This window comes from Pyrgilauda ruficollis, unplaced genomic scaffold, assembly GCF_017590135.1.
Source record: "Pyrgilauda ruficollis isolate IOZ18807 unplaced genomic scaffold, ASM1759013v1 scaffold245, whole genome shotgun sequence".
NCBI lineage: Eukaryota > Metazoa > Chordata > Aves > Passeriformes > Passeridae > Pyrgilauda > Pyrgilauda ruficollis.
The window spans coordinates 272,397-290,851 of record NW_024523767.1 but is presented as its reverse complement, the minus strand read 5'-3'; the positions used below and the strand labels follow the sequence as shown (position 1 = coordinate 290,851).

The 18,455-nt window shown below is 63.0% G+C and overlaps 3 protein-coding genes and 1 long non-coding RNA gene across 7 annotated transcripts; 1 reads left to right on the top strand and 3 right to left on the bottom strand.

The window, feature by feature from the left end:
* Positions 1–828: 828 nt before the first annotated feature.
* Positions 829–8,136, bottom strand: PATL1 (PAT1 homolog 1, processing body mRNA decay factor). Of its 2 annotated transcripts, none has more exons than XM_041470434.1 (19): positions 8,021–8,136; positions 7,395–7,506; positions 7,100–7,311; positions 6,944–7,021; positions 6,178–6,372; positions 5,996–6,097; positions 5,734–5,823; positions 5,387–5,598; positions 5,225–5,314; positions 4,912–5,095; positions 3,811–3,934; positions 3,625–3,722; positions 3,485–3,544; positions 3,229–3,377; positions 2,760–2,919; positions 2,441–2,590; positions 1,963–2,054; positions 1,675–1,824; positions 829–1,495 (listed from the first exon to the last, which is right to left on the bottom strand). In XM_041470434.1, the coding sequence occupies exons 1-19, from the start codon at positions 8,051–8,053 to the stop codon at positions 1,474–1,476; spliced, it is 2,313 nt and encodes a 770-aa protein (XP_041326368.1). In that variant the 5' UTR covers positions 8,054–8,136; the 3' UTR covers positions 829–1,473. The 2 variants fall into 2 exon arrangements, with proteins under 2 accessions (XP_041326368.1, XP_041326369.1); XM_041470435.1 differs by having other exon boundaries at positions 6,944–7,018.
* A 90-nt stretch (positions 8,137–8,226) lies between these two features.
* On the top strand, positions 8,227–15,308 carry STX3 (syntaxin 3). Of its 3 annotated transcripts, XM_041470397.1 has the most exons (11): positions 8,227–8,416; positions 9,766–9,843; positions 9,922–10,021; positions 10,116–10,190; positions 10,309–10,376; positions 10,882–10,990; positions 11,171–11,244; positions 11,331–11,465; positions 12,234–12,344; positions 14,334–14,434; positions 14,632–15,308. In XM_041470397.1, the coding sequence occupies exons 1-10, from the start codon at positions 8,387–8,389 to the stop codon at positions 14,409–14,411; spliced, it is 858 nt and encodes a 285-aa protein (XP_041326331.1). In that variant the 5' UTR covers positions 8,227–8,386; the 3' UTR covers positions 14,412–14,434; positions 14,632–15,308. The 3 variants fall into 3 exon arrangements, with proteins under 3 accessions (XP_041326331.1, XP_041326328.1, XP_041326330.1); XM_041470396.1 differs by lacking the exons at positions 8,227–8,416; positions 9,766–9,843; positions 9,922–10,021; positions 14,334–14,434; positions 14,632–15,308 and adding exons at positions 12,820–12,927; positions 13,366–13,475 and having other exon boundaries at positions 10,127–10,990; XM_041470394.1 differs by lacking the exons at positions 8,227–8,416; positions 9,766–9,843; positions 9,922–10,021; positions 14,334–14,434; positions 14,632–15,308 and adding an exon at positions 13,366–14,168 and having other exon boundaries at positions 10,106–10,990.
* LOC121355176 lies at positions 11,355–13,757 on the bottom strand. Its single transcript, XR_005955390.1, has 3 exons — positions 13,639–13,757; positions 12,007–12,315; positions 11,355–11,485 (listed from the first exon to the last, which is right to left on the bottom strand). It is a non-coding gene; the product is annotated as an uncharacterized LOC121355176 (long non-coding RNA).
* A 53-nt stretch (positions 15,309–15,361) lies between the features above and the next one.
* Positions 15,362–16,562, bottom strand: MRPL16 (mitochondrial ribosomal protein L16). The gene is made up of 4 exons (XM_041470400.1): positions 16,440–16,562; positions 16,240–16,305; positions 15,987–16,135; positions 15,362–15,894 (listed from the first exon to the last, which is right to left on the bottom strand). Exons 1-4 carry the CDS (start codon positions 16,519–16,521, stop codon positions 15,409–15,411), a joined length of 783 nt encoding a protein of 260 aa, XP_041326334.1. The 5' UTR covers positions 16,522–16,562; the 3' UTR covers positions 15,362–15,408.
* Positions 16,563–18,455: the final 1,893 nt, after the last annotated feature.

The window sequence follows — 18,455 nt, the reverse complement described above, 5'->3', positions numbered from 1 at the left end:
GCCATCGCCGCCGCCGCCGCCACCGCCCCGCCGCGTTGCCGTCACTCGCCCCGCCCACGTCCGTGCCCCATTGGCGGCCGGGACGCCGGCGAGGCGGTTCGCGCGTTGCGATTGGCCGAGGGCGGACTCCTCGGCCGTCAATCAGGCAGGGAGCCAATGGACGGTGGGAGCGGCGCGCCGCGCGTGCTGACGCCGAGCGGTGAATCACCCACCAGTGATTGGCGGAGGGGCGGGGGCTTCCCACCAGGCGCACTGCCATTGGCTGAGGCGTAACCACGCCCCCTGCCCGCTGCCCACGGAGGCACTCCCGGGGGTCGAGGGTTCGAGACCCCCGAGGGGACAGAGCGGGGACACGGCGGGGACATGGCAGAGGGTGGCACGGCCAGAGAAGGAGAGACCAGGCCGGCAGCCGTATACAATTCATCTTTATTTACAATACCCTATAAAAATGTAAATTTAGAAACTTTATTCTCATTAACCAGAACGAAAAACTGGGAGGGATGGGGAAGGAAAAGAAACAAACAAAAAAAAATTACTGCAAGCAAATGAAATTAAGAAAAAAAGCAAAAAAGAGGGGGAAAAAAAGAAAAAAAAAAGGGAAAAAAAGCAAAAAAAGAAAAGAAAAAAAAACAAAACAAAAAAAGCAGGAAAAAAAAGCAATAAAATAAAATAAATGAACTTTCCACTTGATCTGTCAGAGAAAAAAGACAGGGAAAGGGCTGGGAGCAGAGTGGGGGCTGGTTAATGCCAGAAGGAATTCCAGGGTGTAAAATCCCTACATGTGCAAATCTCTTGGTTTTTTTTTTTTCTTTTTAAAAGCAAAAAAAAAAAAAAAAAAAAAAAAAAAAAAAAAAAAAAAAAGAAGTAAAATTTATCCCCCAACCACCACCACCACCTTCCCGAGGAGCAGCACAGCTGAAGCCACCCGGATCTGATCCGGAGGGGACAGAGACCCGACTGTGCCCCCCACCCCGGAGCTGCTGGGCTGACCCCGGGGGGAGGGAAGGAGCCGAATTTTGGGAAGACGAGGCGAGTGTGCGAAACAAGTGTGTGAAGTGTGGGGAAGGGCAGGAAGCGGAGCTCAGTGCTTGTGGGAAGGGCTGGAAAAGGAGCAGGGAACGAGCGGAGAACCCCTGGCTACGGATGTGGAGCGAGGGGCTCCCCGGGATCCTCCGTAGTGTGTGTGTGTGTGTGTGTGTGTGTGTGTTTGGGGGGGAAGCAGCAGCTTTTTGGGGTGCAGAGGGAGTCGTGGGGAAATTGGGAGCAGCAGGGAAAGGCAGCACTTTGTGGGAAAGGGGGGAGCAGCCAAACATTCCCCTCTTCCTGCTGATCCAGGGATTGGGGGGCAGATGCGCTCCATGTGCCAGGCCGGGCGTCAGGGGAACCGTGTGGGGTGAACCGTGTGCCCTCCATCCTTCCTTCCTTCCATCCTTCCTCTGGAACATTCCAGTGGTGGCGAGGAGCCACGGAGATCTATCGGATCCCCTGCACTAAGCTGGAACCAGGGAACATCAGTGGTGGGATCAGAGGGAGGCAGCAATTCCCCTCTCCCCAAGCTGCTTGTCCCCACTCCAGTCCTCCTCCAGCTGCACCCCCACCTCTGGCTTCCCCCTTCTTCCAGACCCCTGGTGGCACAGGGCCGCATTCCCATGGGAAAAGGGGGCTGGCACTCACTGCAATTTCGTCTCCAGCAGGTTCAGCTTCTGCTGGTCAACGTAGCGAGAGAAGAGGGAGATCAGGTTGGAGGGGATGGACACGGGCTTTGCCAGGGCTCCCTGAGGGATCCGCAGGAGCTCCCGGGTCGCCATCAGCATCAGCTCCGTCCTGCCGGAAAAACGGGAGGAGGCAGCAGTGAAAGGTGTGGGGGGTCCAGGAGCCTGGAGGCTGCCTTTTCCACCCCAAGGGGCTGGGAATGTGGTGACATTCCAGGCAGGAGCATCCCAGCCCGGGACAGGGACTTACCATTGGTTGTCCTGCATCAGCTCTGTGCTCGTGTCCGAGCTCTGCAATTCCTCCCCTCGGCTCAGGACCAGGTACAGCAGGGACAGACCAAACTGTGGGGACACACAGGGGATCAGTCACCTCCAAGCATTCCTTGAGAGAACTGGAGAGTCCCCAACACTTCCCAACCCTCCTGGAATGCTGGCACGAGCAGGAGGATCCCTGGCTGCCTTTGCAGGAGGAGGAGGAAGTAAAGACCACAGACCACTCCCAGCCCAGGAGGGATTTACTGCAGCAACATTCCCACCCCAAATTCCAGGACTGGAGCACAGCGGGACAGACCCAGAAGCTGCTGCCAGGCTGAGGTAGAGCCCGGGGCCACCTCACACCGTTAATTAATGTGCCAGACACCCTCGTTAATTAGCGAGGGGAACACCCCAGTGCTGAGAGGCTGCTGGAGCAATTCCCAAGGCTGGGAAGGGGTGGGAATGAGGAGCACCTTGTTTTGGAGCACAGCAGTGAGGTGCAGGTTGGTGGGAGCGGCGGCGCTCTGAGGTAGGTTCGTGAGCTGCTGCACAAGGCTGGTGACTGTTCCCAAGGGAAGGTGGTAAAGGACGTGGGAAAAGGGCCTCAAGAGGCAGGGAAGCACCTGTGGAGAAAGGAACACAGTTGGGAGCTCCTACTCCTCACCTTTCCCTGGTTGGAATTGCAAACAGCTTCTCCCACACAGCCACTCCGAACCTCCGGCACCCTCCCAGGAAAGGCAGGAACTGCCACCCTGAAGACACACAGAGCCCTCCCAGCCTCTGGAACCTCACCTCATCCTGAGCATCCTTCTTGATGAGGAAGGGCAGGTTCCTGGCTGTGGCCATGAGCACGTCAGCTGCTTGCTCTGGAGCCAGGAAGGGAAGGATCCGGGCCACCAGGCGCTTTCCTTTCCGGATGCACATGATCTGCATGAAGTGGTCATCGCTCGGCCTGAGGAGAGAGGGAGAAAGGTGTCAACCCTCACCTGGGAGCATCCCAGGGCTATCCCATGGCTGGATCTGCCCCAGCAGCAGGTGGAAAACACACCCATGCCTGAAAAAACATCCCTGAGGTGGGAAAAACTACACAGGAATGACATCCCTAATCTAATCCTCAACTCTGCCAGAGGGAGGGCATGGAAGTTGTAACTTTGTAACCACGGTGAGGGTAAAATGGCTAAAAAAAGATTACTTCAGCCCGCTGCAAGAGTCAAACAGATCCATGGAAAACTGGTTTCAGTGGTCCCAGAGTCCCACTCACCTGTCCTGCCCAGGTGCCTTCCCCCTCAGATTGTCGTACATGTCACAGATCTTCTGCTTCCTCTCTCCCATCAGGGCTGGCCGCTCCCCTTCCAGGCTCAGGAGGTAGCGGCGCTCGTAGTCCTCCACGTCCAGGAGGAGGCTGTACGTCTGCAGGAAGCATGGACCACTCAGGGAACCATGGAATGGGTTGGGTTGGCCCACTTTTTATCCCACCATGGACCTCTGAGGGCCAGGACAATCCGCATTAAACTCACCTTCTCGATGGTGACGAGTGTCTGTCGCCTCTTATCCCGAACCTGCTTCTCCTTCGTCTCCTGCCAGGGAGGGAAGAGGGAATCAGGGCTGTGGGAAGCAGCCACAGGGCTGTTGGAAGGGAGGAAGGCCAGGAACTCACATCATCCTCGCTGCGGGACGTCACCACGGCGTCGATCATCTTCCGGGGGTTGTTGACACTGGAGACGGTGAGCTTTCCCAGCGAGCCCTCAAACTGCACTGCAGGAAGCAGGGAGCAGGGAAGCCGAGGGATGAGTCCCCTCAATGCCTGGATAAAAGGAGCCCTGGGGCTGGTGGAGGGCTTTACCTGGCTTGTAGGTGTGCTCCAGCTTGGCCACCTGAGGGGTGATGAGTTTAGTGCGCTCCTTCTTTGGACCGTCACCGTGCACTTCCTCGGCTGCTGCCAACTTCTCCAGCTTCTGGAAGTAATTCTGAGGCAGGGAGAGGAAATGTTGAGCGCCTTCTCCCAAAAAACCATTGGCAATCTCCCTGTCCTCAGCTCCATCATCTTCTCAACATCATCATTTAAGCCACAGCTGAGTCCATCCTCCTCTCCCATCCCTCAGGATGTCAGAGATTGAGGCTCCTCCTCAGCCCTCTCTCAGGACAAAGACAAATCCACTCTCCTTGTGGGGTTCCCAGTCCTTCCCAGCACATCCCAGTTAGCCTGCCTTGCTCCATTGGCACCATGCCAGGGCCTCCCCACCCCATCCACCCCGTTACGCAATGGCAGAGCTCTGCTGACTCACATCCTGCACCAGTTCCTCTTCTCTGCTGGGACCAGCTCACCCACAGATCCCCAAAAAACCCTGCCAGCTCAGGAGAGGAGCCATAGCTCTCCCACCCCATTCAGTCTCCCGGTGTCCATCCCAGACAATTCCCTCTCTCTCTGGGGATCCTCAAACAGTCCACCTTGCTCCATCTGCTCCAAGTCTGGCTTTTCCCAGCACTGTCTGACATTCCCTAATCCTGAACTGGAAAAAAAGCAGGAGCAATCCCTCCCTATCCATCTTCTCCACTGCACTCCTTAGATTCCCACAAGGTTCACCATCACCATTCCCAGTCAGACCAAAGTCAGCCTTTCCCTGACAAGGATCTCTCTTGAGTTTTCCATTTAGCATCTCCCTTGTTTCATTCCAGGGGTTTTATCCTGGCTCTGTCACACTTCTGATGGAGAGGAGCTCTCCTATTATCCCAGACCTATGAAACCAGTGTACCCCAACATCTCCTCACTCCTGGAAATCTCACCCAAGAAGAAGGAGTCAGCTCTTCCCAGGCATGTTGATCCCACCCTGTCCCTCTGCCTTCCTTTCCAGGGAGGAAAACAACCCACTGCACTTCTCCCTGGATTGACCTCCCCTTCCCACCCAATATCCATGGACAGGGGAAAGATGCTGCTCCCGAGTACCTGATAATAATAATCATCCAGGTAGGGATCAGTGCTCTGCAGCTGCATCATCTGGATCTTGGACACCCAGTCCTTTTCCCGCTGCAGCATGAGGTTGGCGTAGGGATCCTTACGGATCTGCTCCTGATGGCTGCTCCGGTGGCCCCCTCGGTCCCCCCCGGAGCCGTTGAGGCTCCGGTGCTGGCTGGCAGGAGAAGAAGGGCACCCGTGAGCACACCGGAGCTACAGGAAGGGACAGAGAGGGGGGACAGGTGACCCCGGAAGCAGGACACGTCCCCGTGCCGCGCGGCCCCGTCCCTGTCCCCGCACTCACTTCCGGTTCTGCTGCTGCCGCTGGTGCAGGAGCCGGCGGTGCTGGGGGTGCAGGTGGGTCGTGTCCGGCCGGAACATCTGGGGCTGCGGCCTGGGGAGAGCGGGAACGGTCAGGGGGGGATGCAGGGAGCGCGTGGGACGCTGGGACAGGGACAGCACCGACCTCAGGTTCTGCAGGTGGGATCCGGGGCCCGGAGGGTGCGGCAGCTGCGAGGGGGGCGGGGCGGGGGGAGCCCCGAAAAAGGCACGGAACCCTCCGGCCGGGGACATCATCTGCCCAACTCTGCCCTGGAGCAGCTTGGGATTCACCGAGGGCAGCGGGCTCCCCACCAGCCCGGACACCCGGGCAAACTGGCTGGGGGACATTCGGCCGGCCTGGAGGGACAGAGAGGACACCTGGAGTCAGCCAGGCGGGAAAAGGATCTGGGATAGCCAGTAAGAGCCACGGAGTGCCAGGTCCCGGAGCCACGCAGAGAGAAAGGTGGGATGAAGCACAGGAAGGAGCTTTACCTGGGCTCCTCCGAGCAGCTGGGCTCTCTGCAGGTGTGTGAGAACGGGAGAGACGCTGTGGGGGAACGGGTGGCCCAGGAGGGAGGAATTCTGGGGAAAGAGTTGGGAAAAGGGATCCCAGTCACAGACCACAACTGGCAGATGGGACAAACCCCAGGAAGGCCAAGCTCCATGGGGTGGGGACGAGCCACAGGAATACAGGGAAGTTTTGGGGAGGCTGGTCATCAATCCCCAAAAAGATGGAGGAGGGAAAGCTGGATACCGGAACATTGCAGAGCTGGTTGGGGGACATCCTCTCTCCATAGGGAGCGGGATAACGCTGCTGCATGGTAGCTCGGATGTGGACAGGCTTGGGACACAGGATCTGTGAGGAGGCAAGTGGCACAGTCACTCCCCCTGGGAAGCAGCTTGCACCCTTGGGAGCGGTGGGAAGCGAGGAGATACCTGCTGGTTGAAGTTTGGGATGGCGGCCTGTTTGGGGGGGGTGCCGATGGGAATGGCCCGCACCGGGGGGCTCCCGATGATGGGGGAGGAGGAGCGCCGGGGCAGCGCCCGCTCCGATGGATCCCGCTCCTCATCCCGAGCCTGCGGAGGCCTCTGGGGCAGGGCATAATCCAGCACGGACACTGATGGCATCTCCTGCAGCAGAACGGGAGGGACACCCCCCTGGAGCCACAGGCCGGGACACGGAGGAGGGTCAGTGTCCCCTCTTCCTCCTGCCAGCTCTCCACCTCCCCCTGCGCTTCCCTGGGATCTCCAGGCGAGGCTGGGCATTCCCAGAGCACATGTGACTGCCAAGAGCGTCCCGTTTGGGATAACAGGGCGTGAGGCAGGAGTTCTGGGTCACCTCCCAGCCCGGCAGAGCCAGGAGAGGGTTGGACACGCAGCACTTCAAAGCCTGACTCTTAATGAAACCACAACAACACAAAAATCCTCTGCCTCCAGGCATCAACATTCCCAAATCCAGCTGGGAGCCCTGAAATCCCTCAGACATCACCAGGCATCCCAAAACAGCAAAACTCCATCATCCCAGCCCTCCAGGGTCTGAGGGGGGACAGAAGGTGACAGCTGTGAGGGTCCCCCACAAGCCACAGCCGCAGTGGAGGGAAGCAGGACACTCCACTATCCCAGGAACAGTCTACCCCACCCAGCTGGCTGCCACAGGCATTTGGGATCAGCAGGGAAGGGCCCCCTGCCCCCAGCACCCTACCTGAGCGAGGAGCGGCCCCCGGATGCGCCGCAGCACGGCCGAACTGTCCCAGATGCTGGAATTCAGCCCTCCAGGCTGCTGCAGAGCACAGGGGGAGTCAGGACGGCGCTGCGGGATCCATCCCCGCGCCCCCCGGATCCCCCAGCCCGCTCCCACCTGCGGGGGATCCCTGGTGTGCACGGCCTGCATGATGGCCGGGTCCTCCAGCTCGCTGTCGATGACGAGGCGCGTGAGCCGCTCGGCCAGCGCGTCCTCGGGATCGCCCAGAACGTCCCCGTCGTTCCCAACGGGACCGTCCGGCTCCCGGCTCGAGCCGGCCTTGTCCTCCAGCTCCGCCAGCCGCTCGTGGGCCTCCTGCCAGTCATCATCTGCGAGGGGGCACAGGGTGAGGGACGTGGGCCGGGGCCATCTGCGGGTCAGGGAGGTCTGGGGGTGACACTCAGGGTCTCACCGACGGCCCCGGCCCCGAAGGTGTCATCGTTGAACTGGTCGATGTCTTCATCCTCCTCCCCCAGGGCCTGGAAGGCATCTTCATCCTCGTCCAGCGGGCAGTCCTCCAGGGACTGGGACAGCCGGGAATGGGGTCAGCCCCACTGGACCTCCCTGACGACCCCTCAGCCCATTATACCCATAGAACACACCCCCCACCCAGCGATACCCCCCCAGCCCCATTATCCACCCCAGGAAATCCCCCCAACCCATTATTCCTATGCAGTGATTCCCCCAAGCCATCACATCCGCCCAGTGACCGCTCCAGACCTACAGAGTGACCCCTCCCGCTATGCGCTCCCCCAGCCCGTCACAGGTCCCCAGTGCCCCCCTGACTCCCTCTGCCACCCCGGAGCCCCCTCCCAGCCCCTCAGCCCCCTCAGCGCCCGCCCTCCCCAACTTGTGACCCCTATGCACAGCCTCGATCCCCGAGCCGTGTCACCCGAACCCAGCCGTGCCCCACAACCACAACCGTGTCCCCAGCCGTGCTCCCTGTCCCCAGCCGTGCTCCCTGTCCCCAGCCGCGTTCCCCGTCCCCAGCCGCGCTCCCGCTGCAGCCACACGTGGCAGGGGGTGACACGTCCTCACCGTGTGACCCCCGAGGGGGATCAGCCTGCTCATGGCCTGCGAACCCACATCCTCCCCCACCTCTGTCACCTCCCGGGGTGCCGGGGGCCACCCCCAGCTGCCGCCTCCGGCGGGTCCCCGCGTGTCCCAGGTGAAGGGGCGGCTCCACCTCGTCCCTCCCCTCGGCGCCTTCCTTGTGCCCGTCACTGGGGATTAGCGCAGGGACAGCCCCGGGCTTGGGGACAGGCACAGGGGACAGGGCCACCCGCCACCTCGCCTGGATGTAGGAGGCCTGGCGGAGCGGCGAGGACCGAGGGTGACATCGCCCATCCCTGCGCGGGGCGAGGACGGGGAGCCCCCCGCGCCCCCCCAGCCTCCGGGGGCACCATGAAGGACCGGCTGGAGCAGCTCAAGGCGGTGAGGGACCCCCGGCGTGGCGAGGGGACAGGGGACACCCCCAGGGAGCCCCTCAGGGAAAGGTGACGCCGGGATGGGGGTCCCCGAGACCCCACCCCATGGTGGGCGGGGGCATCGCGGGGAGAGGGGACCCCAAAAACCGAGTCTGCGGTGGATGGGGACATCACGGGGTGGATGTCACTGAAATGCCACCCCGCGGGGCGTGGGGGTGTCACGGGGATGGGGGGACCTCAGAGCCCATCCCATGGAGGGCTGGGGTCTCGGGGACACCCCAGTCTGTGGTGACACCACGGGATGGATGGCACCGAGACCCCCCCCGGTGTGCGTGGGGTGTCACGGGGGTCACCCCACGGCGGGTGGGGGACCCTGAGCCTCCCTACAGCGGGGGGGTCAGCTGGGGGGGACTGGGGGTGTCACCCCGTGCGCTGTGGGGGCACGGTGGGAGTTTTGGGGTGACGTGACCCCCCCAGCCGAGTGCCGTCCCCCCACGCCGTGGGGTGCAATGGGGGGACAGCCCCTCCCGGCCTCTGGGGGTGTCCGTCCTGTGGGGATGGCGGTGGATTTGGGGTGCCCACAGTTCCCCACTCTGCCCCCCACAGTTCCCTGTGTTCCCGCCATCAGCGCCGCTTCCTTCTCCCTTTTCCCGCTCCGCCTGGGGCCCCATTTCCCCCCACTCCTGGGGGGTCCCCCTGCTCCCCACGGACCGTGGGGGTCCCAGCAGGCCCCCAGCTCCCAGCCGGGCCCCTAGGCATGGCAGGGAGGCTTGGCAGGGATTTACCGGGATTATGGAGCCATCAGATAAAGCCCTCGGGGGGGAGCGAAGGGATTAATTTTATTTTTACTCCAGCAGCAGGAGGAGGGGGTGGGGGGTCCCAGCCTGGGGTCTGTCCCCCTCTCCAGGACACCCCAACAAGACCCCCGGGGTGCTGGTGGAGCTGAGGGGGTGAGGGGAGGCAGAAGGGCTGAGGCTGAGTTTTGGGAAGGGCTGGATTTGGGAGCACATGGGTGGGGGCACGACACCAGGGTGAGGGGCACCAGCCACCTTCGTGCCCCCCAGGGCTGCCCCAGAGCTGCCGTGGGGCCACGGTTTGGGACAGAAACCCTGTCCTGTGCCCATCCCATCGCTGTCCCCGTTCCCTCTGGCCAAGCCCAGCAATCCCTTAATTCCTAGCCACGTGTGGCCAGATGTGAGCTGGGCTCGGCCCCCCCTGCCCTCCCCCGCTGCAGATGTCCCCCCCTGTGCCACCACAGCCCCATGGCTACTCCCCCCCTGTCCCTGTCACCCCCGGGGGGGCCCTGGGGGGCGCTGGCAGGGCACGGGGCCCCCCCTGAGCGCCGTGTCCCAGCAGAAGCAGGATGCGGACGATGAGGAGGAGCTGGAGATCGCCGTGGACAACACGGCCTTCATGGATGAGTTCTTCTCGGAGGTGAGGGAGGGCTGGGAGTGGGGCTGGGGGGTGTAGGGCTGTCTCCTAACCCCCCAAAATCCTCCCGGGCGTGCCCAGATTGAGGAGACCCGGCAGAACATCGACAAGATCTCAGAGAACGTGGAGGAAGCCAAGAAGCTCTACAGCATCATCCTCTCAGCCCCCATCCCAGAGCAGAGTGAGTGCTGTCACAGTGTCCCCACGGCCTCCCCTGGTCACGGGGGCTCTCCCTGGGGACATTCCCATGGTGGCTCACACCCGTGATCCCACAGAGACCAAAGATGACCTGGAGCAGCTGACAGCAGAGATCAAGAAAATGGCCAACAGCGTCCGTAACAAGCTGAAGAGTGAGTGGCTCTGTCCCCACCGCCGTGTCACAGCTGTCCCTGTCCCCCTGGGACTCTGGGATCATGGGGGCTGGCAGTGGGAAAGGTTCCTGGTGGGTTGAGGTCTGTTTCTCTCCAGGTATGGAGAGGAACATCGAGCAGGACGAGGCACGATCCTCCGCCGACCTCCGGATACGCAAGTCCCAGGTGAGCTCCGGCCCACAGCCAGCGTCCCCAGGTCCCACCCTGTCCCTGTGGCATGTCCAGGCGTCCCCAGGTCTCCCAATCCTATCCCCAAGAGCACTCTGTGATCCCAGGCTTTGTGTCCCTCTGCTCTGTCCCCAGCACTCTGTCCCATCGCCCTGTGCTGGGACATGCTACATCCGGGGTCCCCTGGGTCTCGTGCCACTGTCCCCACTCCCAGCGCATTGTCCTGTCCGTCCTGGGACCAGGAACACGCCATGCCCAGAGTGTCACTGATCTGACTTCCCCTCCCCACCCCCAGCACCTCATCCTGTCCCCTGGGCAGTGTCACGCCTCTGTCCTCGCTCCTGTCCCCCGTGAAAGTGGCCCATGGGGATATGCCGTGCCTGGGGTGTTCCATGTCCCCATCTCCAGGGACAGGTCCAGTCCCCCAGGGCCACACCATGCCCTGGGTGTCCCCATGCCAAAGTCCCTGTCCCCATCCTCACGTCCCTGTCCCTGTCCCCAGCACTCGGTCCTGTCCCGCAAGTTCGTGGATGTCATGACCAAGTACAACGAGGCGCAGGTGGATTTCCGGGAGCGGAGCAAGGGCCGGATCCAGCGCCAGCTGGAAATCAGTGCGTGACCCCAGCCCCCGCATCAAGCCCACCTCCTCCATAAAATGGGAGGGGCCAATTCACACGGGCCCCACCCATTTGACCAAGTTTAGTCAAGTGGGTGGAGCCAGATCATGCAGGCCCCACCCCTTATCCCGGACTGGGAGGGGCCTGTTCCCACCTCTCCCCACGTGCCCGCAGCCGGCAAGAACACGACGGACGAGGAGCTGGAGGAGATGCTGGAGAGTGGGAACCCCTCCATCTTCACCTCGGGGGTGAGCCCTGACGTGGGGGACACCGGGGGACACAGGGGTGTGTCCCAGGGCCAGGGCTCCCCGCTGACGTGTCCCTGTCCCTGCAGATCATGGACTCGCAGATCTCGAAGCAGGCGCTGAGCGAGATCGAGGGGCGGCACAAGGACATCGTGCGCCTGGAGAGCAGCATCAAGGAGCTCCACGACATGTTCGTGGACATCGCCATGCTGGTGGAGAATCAGGTACGGGGACACGCAGGGACCTGGCCACAGGGACATGCAGGGACCTGGCTGTGGGGACACGGGGACAAGCGGAGACCTGGACACGGGATCACAGGGACAGGCAGGGACCTGGGTATGGGGACAAGCAGGAACAGGACGTGGGGTCACAGGGATGACCTGTGTATGGGGACATGGACATGAGCCATGAGGGATTTGGGCACATGGTCACAGAGATGAGCAGGGACCCACGTATGGGGACACACAGGGACCCATGCGCAGGGTGACCAGGGACAAGCAGGGACCCAAGTGTGGGATCACAGGGACCTGCACGGGACCATGGAGTGGCCCAGGGACCTGCACAGGGGGATCCAGGCATGGAGCGATATGGGCTGGGGTGGTGACCACTGCACATGTTCCCATGGAGCCACCCACCACCCCGTGGTGGCCTGGAGGGACACAAGAGTGTCCCCCACCCTGTGGTGGTGCTGTCCCCTCTCTCAGCCCCTCTCTGTTCCCCATGCCACGTGAGGAGCCACTGCCTGCCCCAGGGATGGGTGAGTACCTGTGTGTGCGGGTGTGCCACGTGCTGTGGGGCTGTGTCACTGTGTCCCCACCGACCTTGTCCCTTCTCCCCCAGGGTGGGTTGCTGGATAACGCGTAGCCGAGCAGGTGGAGCAGAGCATGGAGATGATCTGGTGCTGGGGCCAGGTGCGCCAGGTGGGTGGGTGCCAGCACCCCGGGGTGCTCTCAGTGTTCCCCCCTTCTCTGTGTCCCCCGGGTGCTCCGTAGGGAGCCATGATCGACCGCATAGAGAACAACATGGACCAGTCCGTGGGATTCGTGGAACGGGCCGTGGCCGACACCAAAAAGGCTGTGAAGTACCAAAGTGAGGCCAGGAGGGTGAGACAGACCGACAGCCCCTTGTCCCCTGCATAGCCCCCAGTGTGCCCTCTGCACCCCCCAGTGTCCCCTCTGTAGCCCCCAGCACCCAGAGGTACCCCCAGTGCTATCCCCTCTGGCCCTCATAGTGCCTTCACATCCCAGTGTTCCCAGCACCTCCCCATATCCTCCAGCAGCCCTGAAATCCCTTTATTGCCCTCAGCCACCTCTTGTCCCCCTCAGCCACCCCTCATATCCCTCAGCTGACCCCAATAACTCCCACCTCCCCCCAGTGACCCTATGGGAGGTTGGCAGCTCTGTCCCTCTCTGTCCCACTGCCACCCCTGAGCCCCCTCCCACCCCAGGTGTGATGAGCTGGTGAGGACTCAGCCCCTCCTGCCCCATCCCCAGGGCTCTGCAGCACCTCGGTGCCCCTGTGTCCCACTCCCACCACGGGACAGGTGTCACCATCCCCGACTGGCCCCTGTTCCCCCAGAAGCTGCTGATTTTGGTGGCAGTGGCCGTGCTCTTGCTGGGGACAGTTGCCCTCATCATTGGACTCTCGGTGGGGCTGAACATGAAATAGCCCCTGGGGAGGGGGTCTGTAAGTGTTGGGGGGCAGGGGACCCCTGCTGCGGGGACACAGAGCCCAGGGGGATCCCAGTGCCATCTCCTGCTTTGGGGGCTGCAGTGCTTTGGGATTTGGGGCTGTTATGGGGCTGGGGATGCTGCGTTCTGGGTTTGGTGATTGCAGGTCTGCACTGCTGGGGGTCTGCAATGTTTGGGGTCTCTGGTGCTCTGGGGTCTGTGTTTTTGGGGGTCTGCATTGCTCAGGTGTCTGTGATGTTCAGGAGTCTCTGGTGCTCAGGGGTCTGTGCTGTTTGGGGTCTGCATTTCTGGGGGTTTGCAGTGCTTTGGGGGTCCGTGTTGCTCCGGGCTCTGGATTTTGTCTCTTGCCCACATCCATCTCTGCCATCCCTGCTCCCCCCTTCCTGCTGCAGTCCCCGTTCCCTTTCCTCCAGCTCCCCTTTCCCTCCTCCAGACGCTCCCGAGCATCCCAGCGATGTCACCTCCCGGCGGGATCCTCCCCGGCTTTGATCCTGGACCCCTCCTCTCCCTGCTCCTCCCGGACCTGCTGCTCTTCCCGCCGCGGGCTCCAGCACCGCCGCCTTTCCCGCCCGTCCTGCTTTCCCTGGGATCTGCCCCTCATGTCCCCATGGAAGGGGACAGGATTCCGTCCGTGGGGGCGCGGCCACTGGTGCCTCAGCCCCAGCGAGGAGTGACAAGGACACAAATCCGAGGGCCGGACGCTCACCCGCGCGGGCATCCCGGTGGAATGAGGGCGGGAATAGGGACAGGACGCGGGGTTTGGCGGCACCAGCGTGGTTTCTTGTCACCGTGCTGTGACAGACGGAGCCGTCAGGGTCCCCATCCCCTCGTGGCTTTGATGTCCGGGCGGGAGGATGTGTTGATCATGGATATTTAACTCCCGCTGTAATAAAATCCCGCTGATCCCGCCCTGCGCCTCCTCTCCGTGCTGGCACCGGGAACACCCAAAGCCGCCGGCACGGCTCCGGCTCGGCTCCCGGTGCCCGGGGATCTGGGGGCTGGACCGGCCCCGTTTCCCGGTGCTGCAGGACACGAGGAGGAAGCACAGGGCTGGGAACACTCCCAGCTCCCGGGCCCTGTCCAGACTGTCCCCCCCCCACCAAGTTTTTGGGTAAGTCACGGTGTTTGGTCACCTGTCCCAGGGCACGCTGGCACTGTCACCTCCCTGTGCCACACAGAACCAGCTCACACCTGCCCTGCCCCCTTCCCCTGTCCGTGTCCCTTGCCCTATCTCTGTCCTTTTTCCCCACTGCCCTGCCCCTATCCTTGCTGTCCCACTCCCCACTCCTTGCCCCCTCCCCAGCCCAATCCTCATCCCCTGTCCTCCTCCCCAGCCCATTCCCTGTCCCTGTCCCCTCCCCGGCTGTGTCCCTGCCTCACATTCCCTGTCTCCCTGAGCAGAAGAAGATCATGATCATGTTGTGCTGCATCATCCTCGCCATCATCCTGGCATCCAGCATCGCGAGCATCTTCGCCTGAACCCCCCACCCGCTGCCCTCCAGGTGACAGGGACAGGGCTGGGGGTGGCACAGGGGGTCCCTGGTACCCCCCAATCCCAGGGAGTGGGTTCGGGCCTTGCCGGGGTTGGATTCGCCCTGAGTGTCCCTGGGCTGCCACACTGGGGAGGGATGTGGATGGTGACAGCACCGGGAGCCACGTCCCCTTCCTGAGTGTCACCTCATCCTCCTCCCTGTCACAGGTGGCCTTTCCCCCTCCTGGCCCCCTGCCCGGATGATCCACGGGAGACACCTCGGCCAAGCCCTGATCCCCGGAGCCCCGAGGACATCCCACGTGTCCCTGGAGGAGCGGAGCCCACCCACTGCGCTCCCTGCTGCCCTCCCAGCGCCGAGGTCCCTGCTCCTCCTCCTCCACTCGGGTGACAGTCGGTGGCCGCTGTGACAAGCAGCCCCTCCTGGGTGGCACGGAGCGGCCGGAGGGGCCGTGTCCCTCTGGGGGGGACACAGGGCTCTGCCTTGCCGGGGCGGCCAGAGGAGCCTCTCCCAGTGCTTGGAGCTCCTTGGATGTGCAGCCACCCATGCTGGAGCCTTCCTCCTCAATAAAGAGCTCACCCACACTCTGCCTCCTGGCTCCAACCTGATCCATGGATCCCTCAGGATGCTCCCAGCCCTAAAATCCACTTCAGGACAGAGCCTCATGCTTCAAACCCTGATCTATTTGTCCCCCAGCTCCAAACCCCACCCTGGGATGAAGATCCTCATCCCCCAAACCCTGATCCATCTTCAGGATGCTCCCAGCCCTAAAATCCACTTCATGATAGAGATCCTCGTGCTTCAAACCCTGATCCATTTGTCCCCCAGCTCCACGTTTCCAGCTCCACACCCCACCTTGGGATGAAGATCCTCATCCCCCAAACCCTGATCCATTTGTCCCCCAGCCCTGCATTCCCAGCTCCAAAACCCACTCCAGGCTCTCGTGGAAAAGTTTAATCCCGAAAGCAATCCCGTCCAGCCGCTCCTCACACTCTGTGCTTCAGGAAAAACTTGCCCCAGTAGCGTCCCTTGAGCCGCAGGTCGTAGGGGCTCAGGTACTTCCTCATGCCCAACATGTTGGAGGTCACCACGCGCTCGAAAGTCCAGGGGTTTTGGTTGTCCAGCCTCCTGCGCTCCTCCTCCCGCCGCATCTCCTGCAGGCTGTCCCGGCTGACGGCCACGGCGGGGAAGGGCAGCTTCTGGGCCACGCGGCTCAGGAAGGGCTGCACCTCCTCGAACTCGCAGCGCCCGCCCACCTCCACCACCAGCCGGCCGCTCCTCACCGCCGTCACGTAGTGGTCGATGGGGCCCTTCCCGCCGCCCATCCGGTGTCCCAGGCTCTTCCTCGTCACCGGCTTGTAGGGGGCGGGCACGCGCCACACGGCGAACATGGATTTGGGATCGATGCTGCGCCCGATGGTCAGGCGGATCATCTCGAAGTGGCCCCAGTGCAGGTACCCCCCGCCCAAAGCCTGTGGGGGGACACGGTGGGACGGCTCAGGGACACGCAATCCCGGCCTCTGGAATAATCCCCCCGATCCGTTCCGTGCCTCTTCCCGCTCACCAGGATCCCGTACTGCCCCTCCGTGAAGTCGGTGGCCACCTGGGACGGGCCGCGGATGTCACGGAGCCGCCGGGGCTCCCGCCGGACCTTGGGCACCGCCGGCACCTTGTCCATGAACTTCAGCTTCGGCTTCTCGGGGATGGTGATCCCTGCCGGGGAACGCCAGGATCAGGATCCCCGGGATCTCCGGGAACTCCCTGGGGAGTGCCCCCGCCTCCCCTGACGGGGATCTCCCGCCGTCCTTCCCCCTCACCGCTGTAATCCGGGGGCAGCGTCCACTTCTTGAGCCCCGCCCGGGGAACCGCGACGCCGCCGGGACCTGCGGGACAGAGCGGGGGGTCTCGGGCAGGGCCGAGAGGGGAGGAGGGACCCCGCGGGGCCTCCCCTTCCCGCTCTCAGGATCCCCCGCAAGCCATCACATCCCAGCCGGGTGTCCCACCCAGCCCCCCTGACCTCCCCCGGCCCGGAGCGGCCCCGGGAGCCGCCATCGCCACATCGCCGGGACACGCCGGAAGTGCCGCAAGGGCGCCGCCATTGGTCCGTCCTCAAACACGCCCCGCCCGCGGTCCGGCCGGGAAACGCGGCGGGAACATTAGTTCCGGAGGGAAACGCGGGGCATTCCATTCCCAGCCCCGAACCAGGCGGTGGTCACCGGCGGGGGACACCCCCGAGGGTCCCGAGGGAGGTGCTGGAAGTGGCCTGGATGTGCTCCCAGCCTCTGTGCTGGGCTAGTGTGCTGAGTTTATGGGGATAGGTTTCATATTCTTCCCAGTAGCTGGCACGGCGCTGGGTATGGATTCGGGATGGGCGATCCGGGGCCGTGACGTCACAAACGGGGTGAGCGCTGGGGCGAGGCGGGGCTGTGATGTCACACAGGTGTCCCCCCCGCAGCACTGTGACATCGGCACGGTGTCTCTACAGGACACGTGCCACCACCCCTGGCTCCCAGTGTGGCCACGATGGGACACAGATGAAGCCATGAGTTTCCTGCTCCCCACGCTTGTCCTGCTGGTGGCCACTACGGCCGTCCTGCTGGCCACCCGCATTTGGAAGGCGCGGAAGCGCCTCGGGAGCCGGGCCGGGGCCTCGCGGCGCTGCCGAGCGGCCCCGGGGGCTCCCGGTTCCCCCCGGGCTGAGGAGACCCCTCCCCGGGGCCCGGCTGCCCCGGAGAGCCCCCCGTACATCCCCTGCCGCTGCGGGCCCTGCTGCACCCCCTGCGTGACGGCGGCCCGGGAGCTGCAGGACCTGGTGACGCCGCTGTGGCCCGAGGTGTCCTTCCCGCGGGACTCGGAGATGTGGCAGCTGTGGTGGGAGGACCTGGAGCAGCTGCTGGAGCGAGGCCGCCTGCCCTGCTGCGCCTCCTCCAGCTCCTGCTTCCATGGGAGCTTCCATCCCTGCCGGAGCCTCGGCCAGAGCTGCCGCGCTCCGGCTGGAGAAGAGCTCGTGGACGGATCCCGCTGCTCCCTCGCAGCTGAGGGCTTGAGGGGAAACTGCTCGTCCCTGAGGATGCACGTGGCCAGGAAGAGCCTGGAAGTGAAGCTGAGAGCCCAGCCCCTGGCGGTGAGGCGTTCCCAGGAGCAGCTGGAGCTGGGGGAGGTGTCACCCCCTTCCTCCGAGAGCTTCCCCGGCTCCGAGAGCCCCAGCGGGAGCTGCCAGACCCCGGACGGGGAGGAGGCCTCGGACAGCTCGCCGAGCTCCGCCGGATCTGCGGATATCAGCGGGGCCCGCTCGGCCCTGAGGATGCACGTGGCCAAGAAGAGCCTGGAAGTGAAACTGGGAGCCCAGCCCGCTCCCGTGAGGAGTTCCCAGCGGCAGGCGGCACAGCAGGAAGCGTCCTGGAGCCACTGGCACCCCATCCACAGCTCCCACAGCACGGCAGGGCGGCCGAGTCACTCCGAGTCGGAGAAGATCCTCCACAGGCAACGGGAGTTGGAGTTCCCCCATCTCCAGCGGTCTCCTCCAAGAAGCATGAGGCCCCTGTTGGCAGCTCAGATTCTTCTGAGGATGCTCTGTTTTAAATAAATCAGCATTTCCCCAAAGAACTGAGTTTGGGCTGGGATGGGCTGTAGGCACACGGTTTGGGAATTGGGAGTGTGACTGATCCTCATCCCCAGTGGCACAGCTGTGAGCAGCAGTGACAGCAATGAGCCATGGAGTGCCCAGGGGCACTGACCAACCACCGAAGGGAGCAGAGGGCACACAGGTGCACTGCATCAACGTGAGGGGATAAAAGGCTGGGCTAAGGAACAGCGTGGGCACATGGCTGAAGCCTTCTGAAGTGATGGGATGTTACTCTGGATGGGCAGGTGCCTGAAGCCTTCTGAAGTAGAATGGTCTCGCTGTGCATGGCTTGAAGCCTTCTGAAATTGTGTGGTGATGCTCTGCGTGGCCGTCTCAGCTGTGACAAGAGGGTTCCTTCCTTCCCAGTAGCTGGCTTTGGATTCAGGACAGGGACACTGAGGATCACAT

What these genes read in the sequence shown, in the direction of transcription:
- PATL1 (XM_041470434.1), bottom strand. Translation starts at nt 8,053, where the DNA reads ATGAGCAGGCTGATCCCCCTCGGGGGTCACACG. An exon ending in GGGGGCCGCTCCTCGCTCAG is followed by an intron (nt 6,373 to 6,943) that starts GTAGGGTGCTGG and finishes GTTCTGCTGCAG; the next exon opens with GAGATGCCATCAGTGTCCGT. An exon ending in AGAAGGATGCTCAGGATGAG is followed by an intron (nt 2,591 to 2,759) that starts GTGAGGTTCCAG and finishes CTTTCTCCACAG; the next exon opens with GTGCTTCCCTGCCTCTTGAG.
- STX3 (XM_041470394.1), top strand. Translation starts at nt 10,429, where the DNA reads ATGTCCAGGCGTCCCCAGGTCTCCCAATCCTATCCCCAAGAGCACTCT. An exon ending in CCATGCTGGTGGAGAATCAG is followed by an intron (nt 11,466 to 12,233) that starts GTACGGGGACAC and finishes GGTGCTCCGTAG; the next exon opens with GGAGCCATGATCGACCGCAT. An exon ending in ACCAAAGTGAGGCCAGGAGG is followed by an intron (nt 12,345 to 13,365) that starts GTGAGACAGACC and finishes TCCCTCCTCCAG; the next exon opens with ACGCTCCCGAGCATCCCAGC.
- MRPL16 (XM_041470400.1), bottom strand. Translation starts at nt 16,521, where the DNA reads ATGGCGGCGCCCTTGCGGCACTTCCGGCGTGTCCCGGCGATGTGGCGA. An exon ending in GCCGCTCCGGGCCGGGGGAG is followed by an intron (nt 16,306 to 16,439) that starts GTCAGGGGGGCT and finishes TCTGTCCCGCAG; the next exon opens with GTCCCGGCGGCGTCGCGGTT. An exon ending in AGGGGCAGTACGGGATCCTG is followed by an intron (nt 15,895 to 15,986) that starts GTGAGCGGGAAG and finishes GTCCCCCCACAG; the next exon opens with GCTTTGGGCGGGGGGTACCT.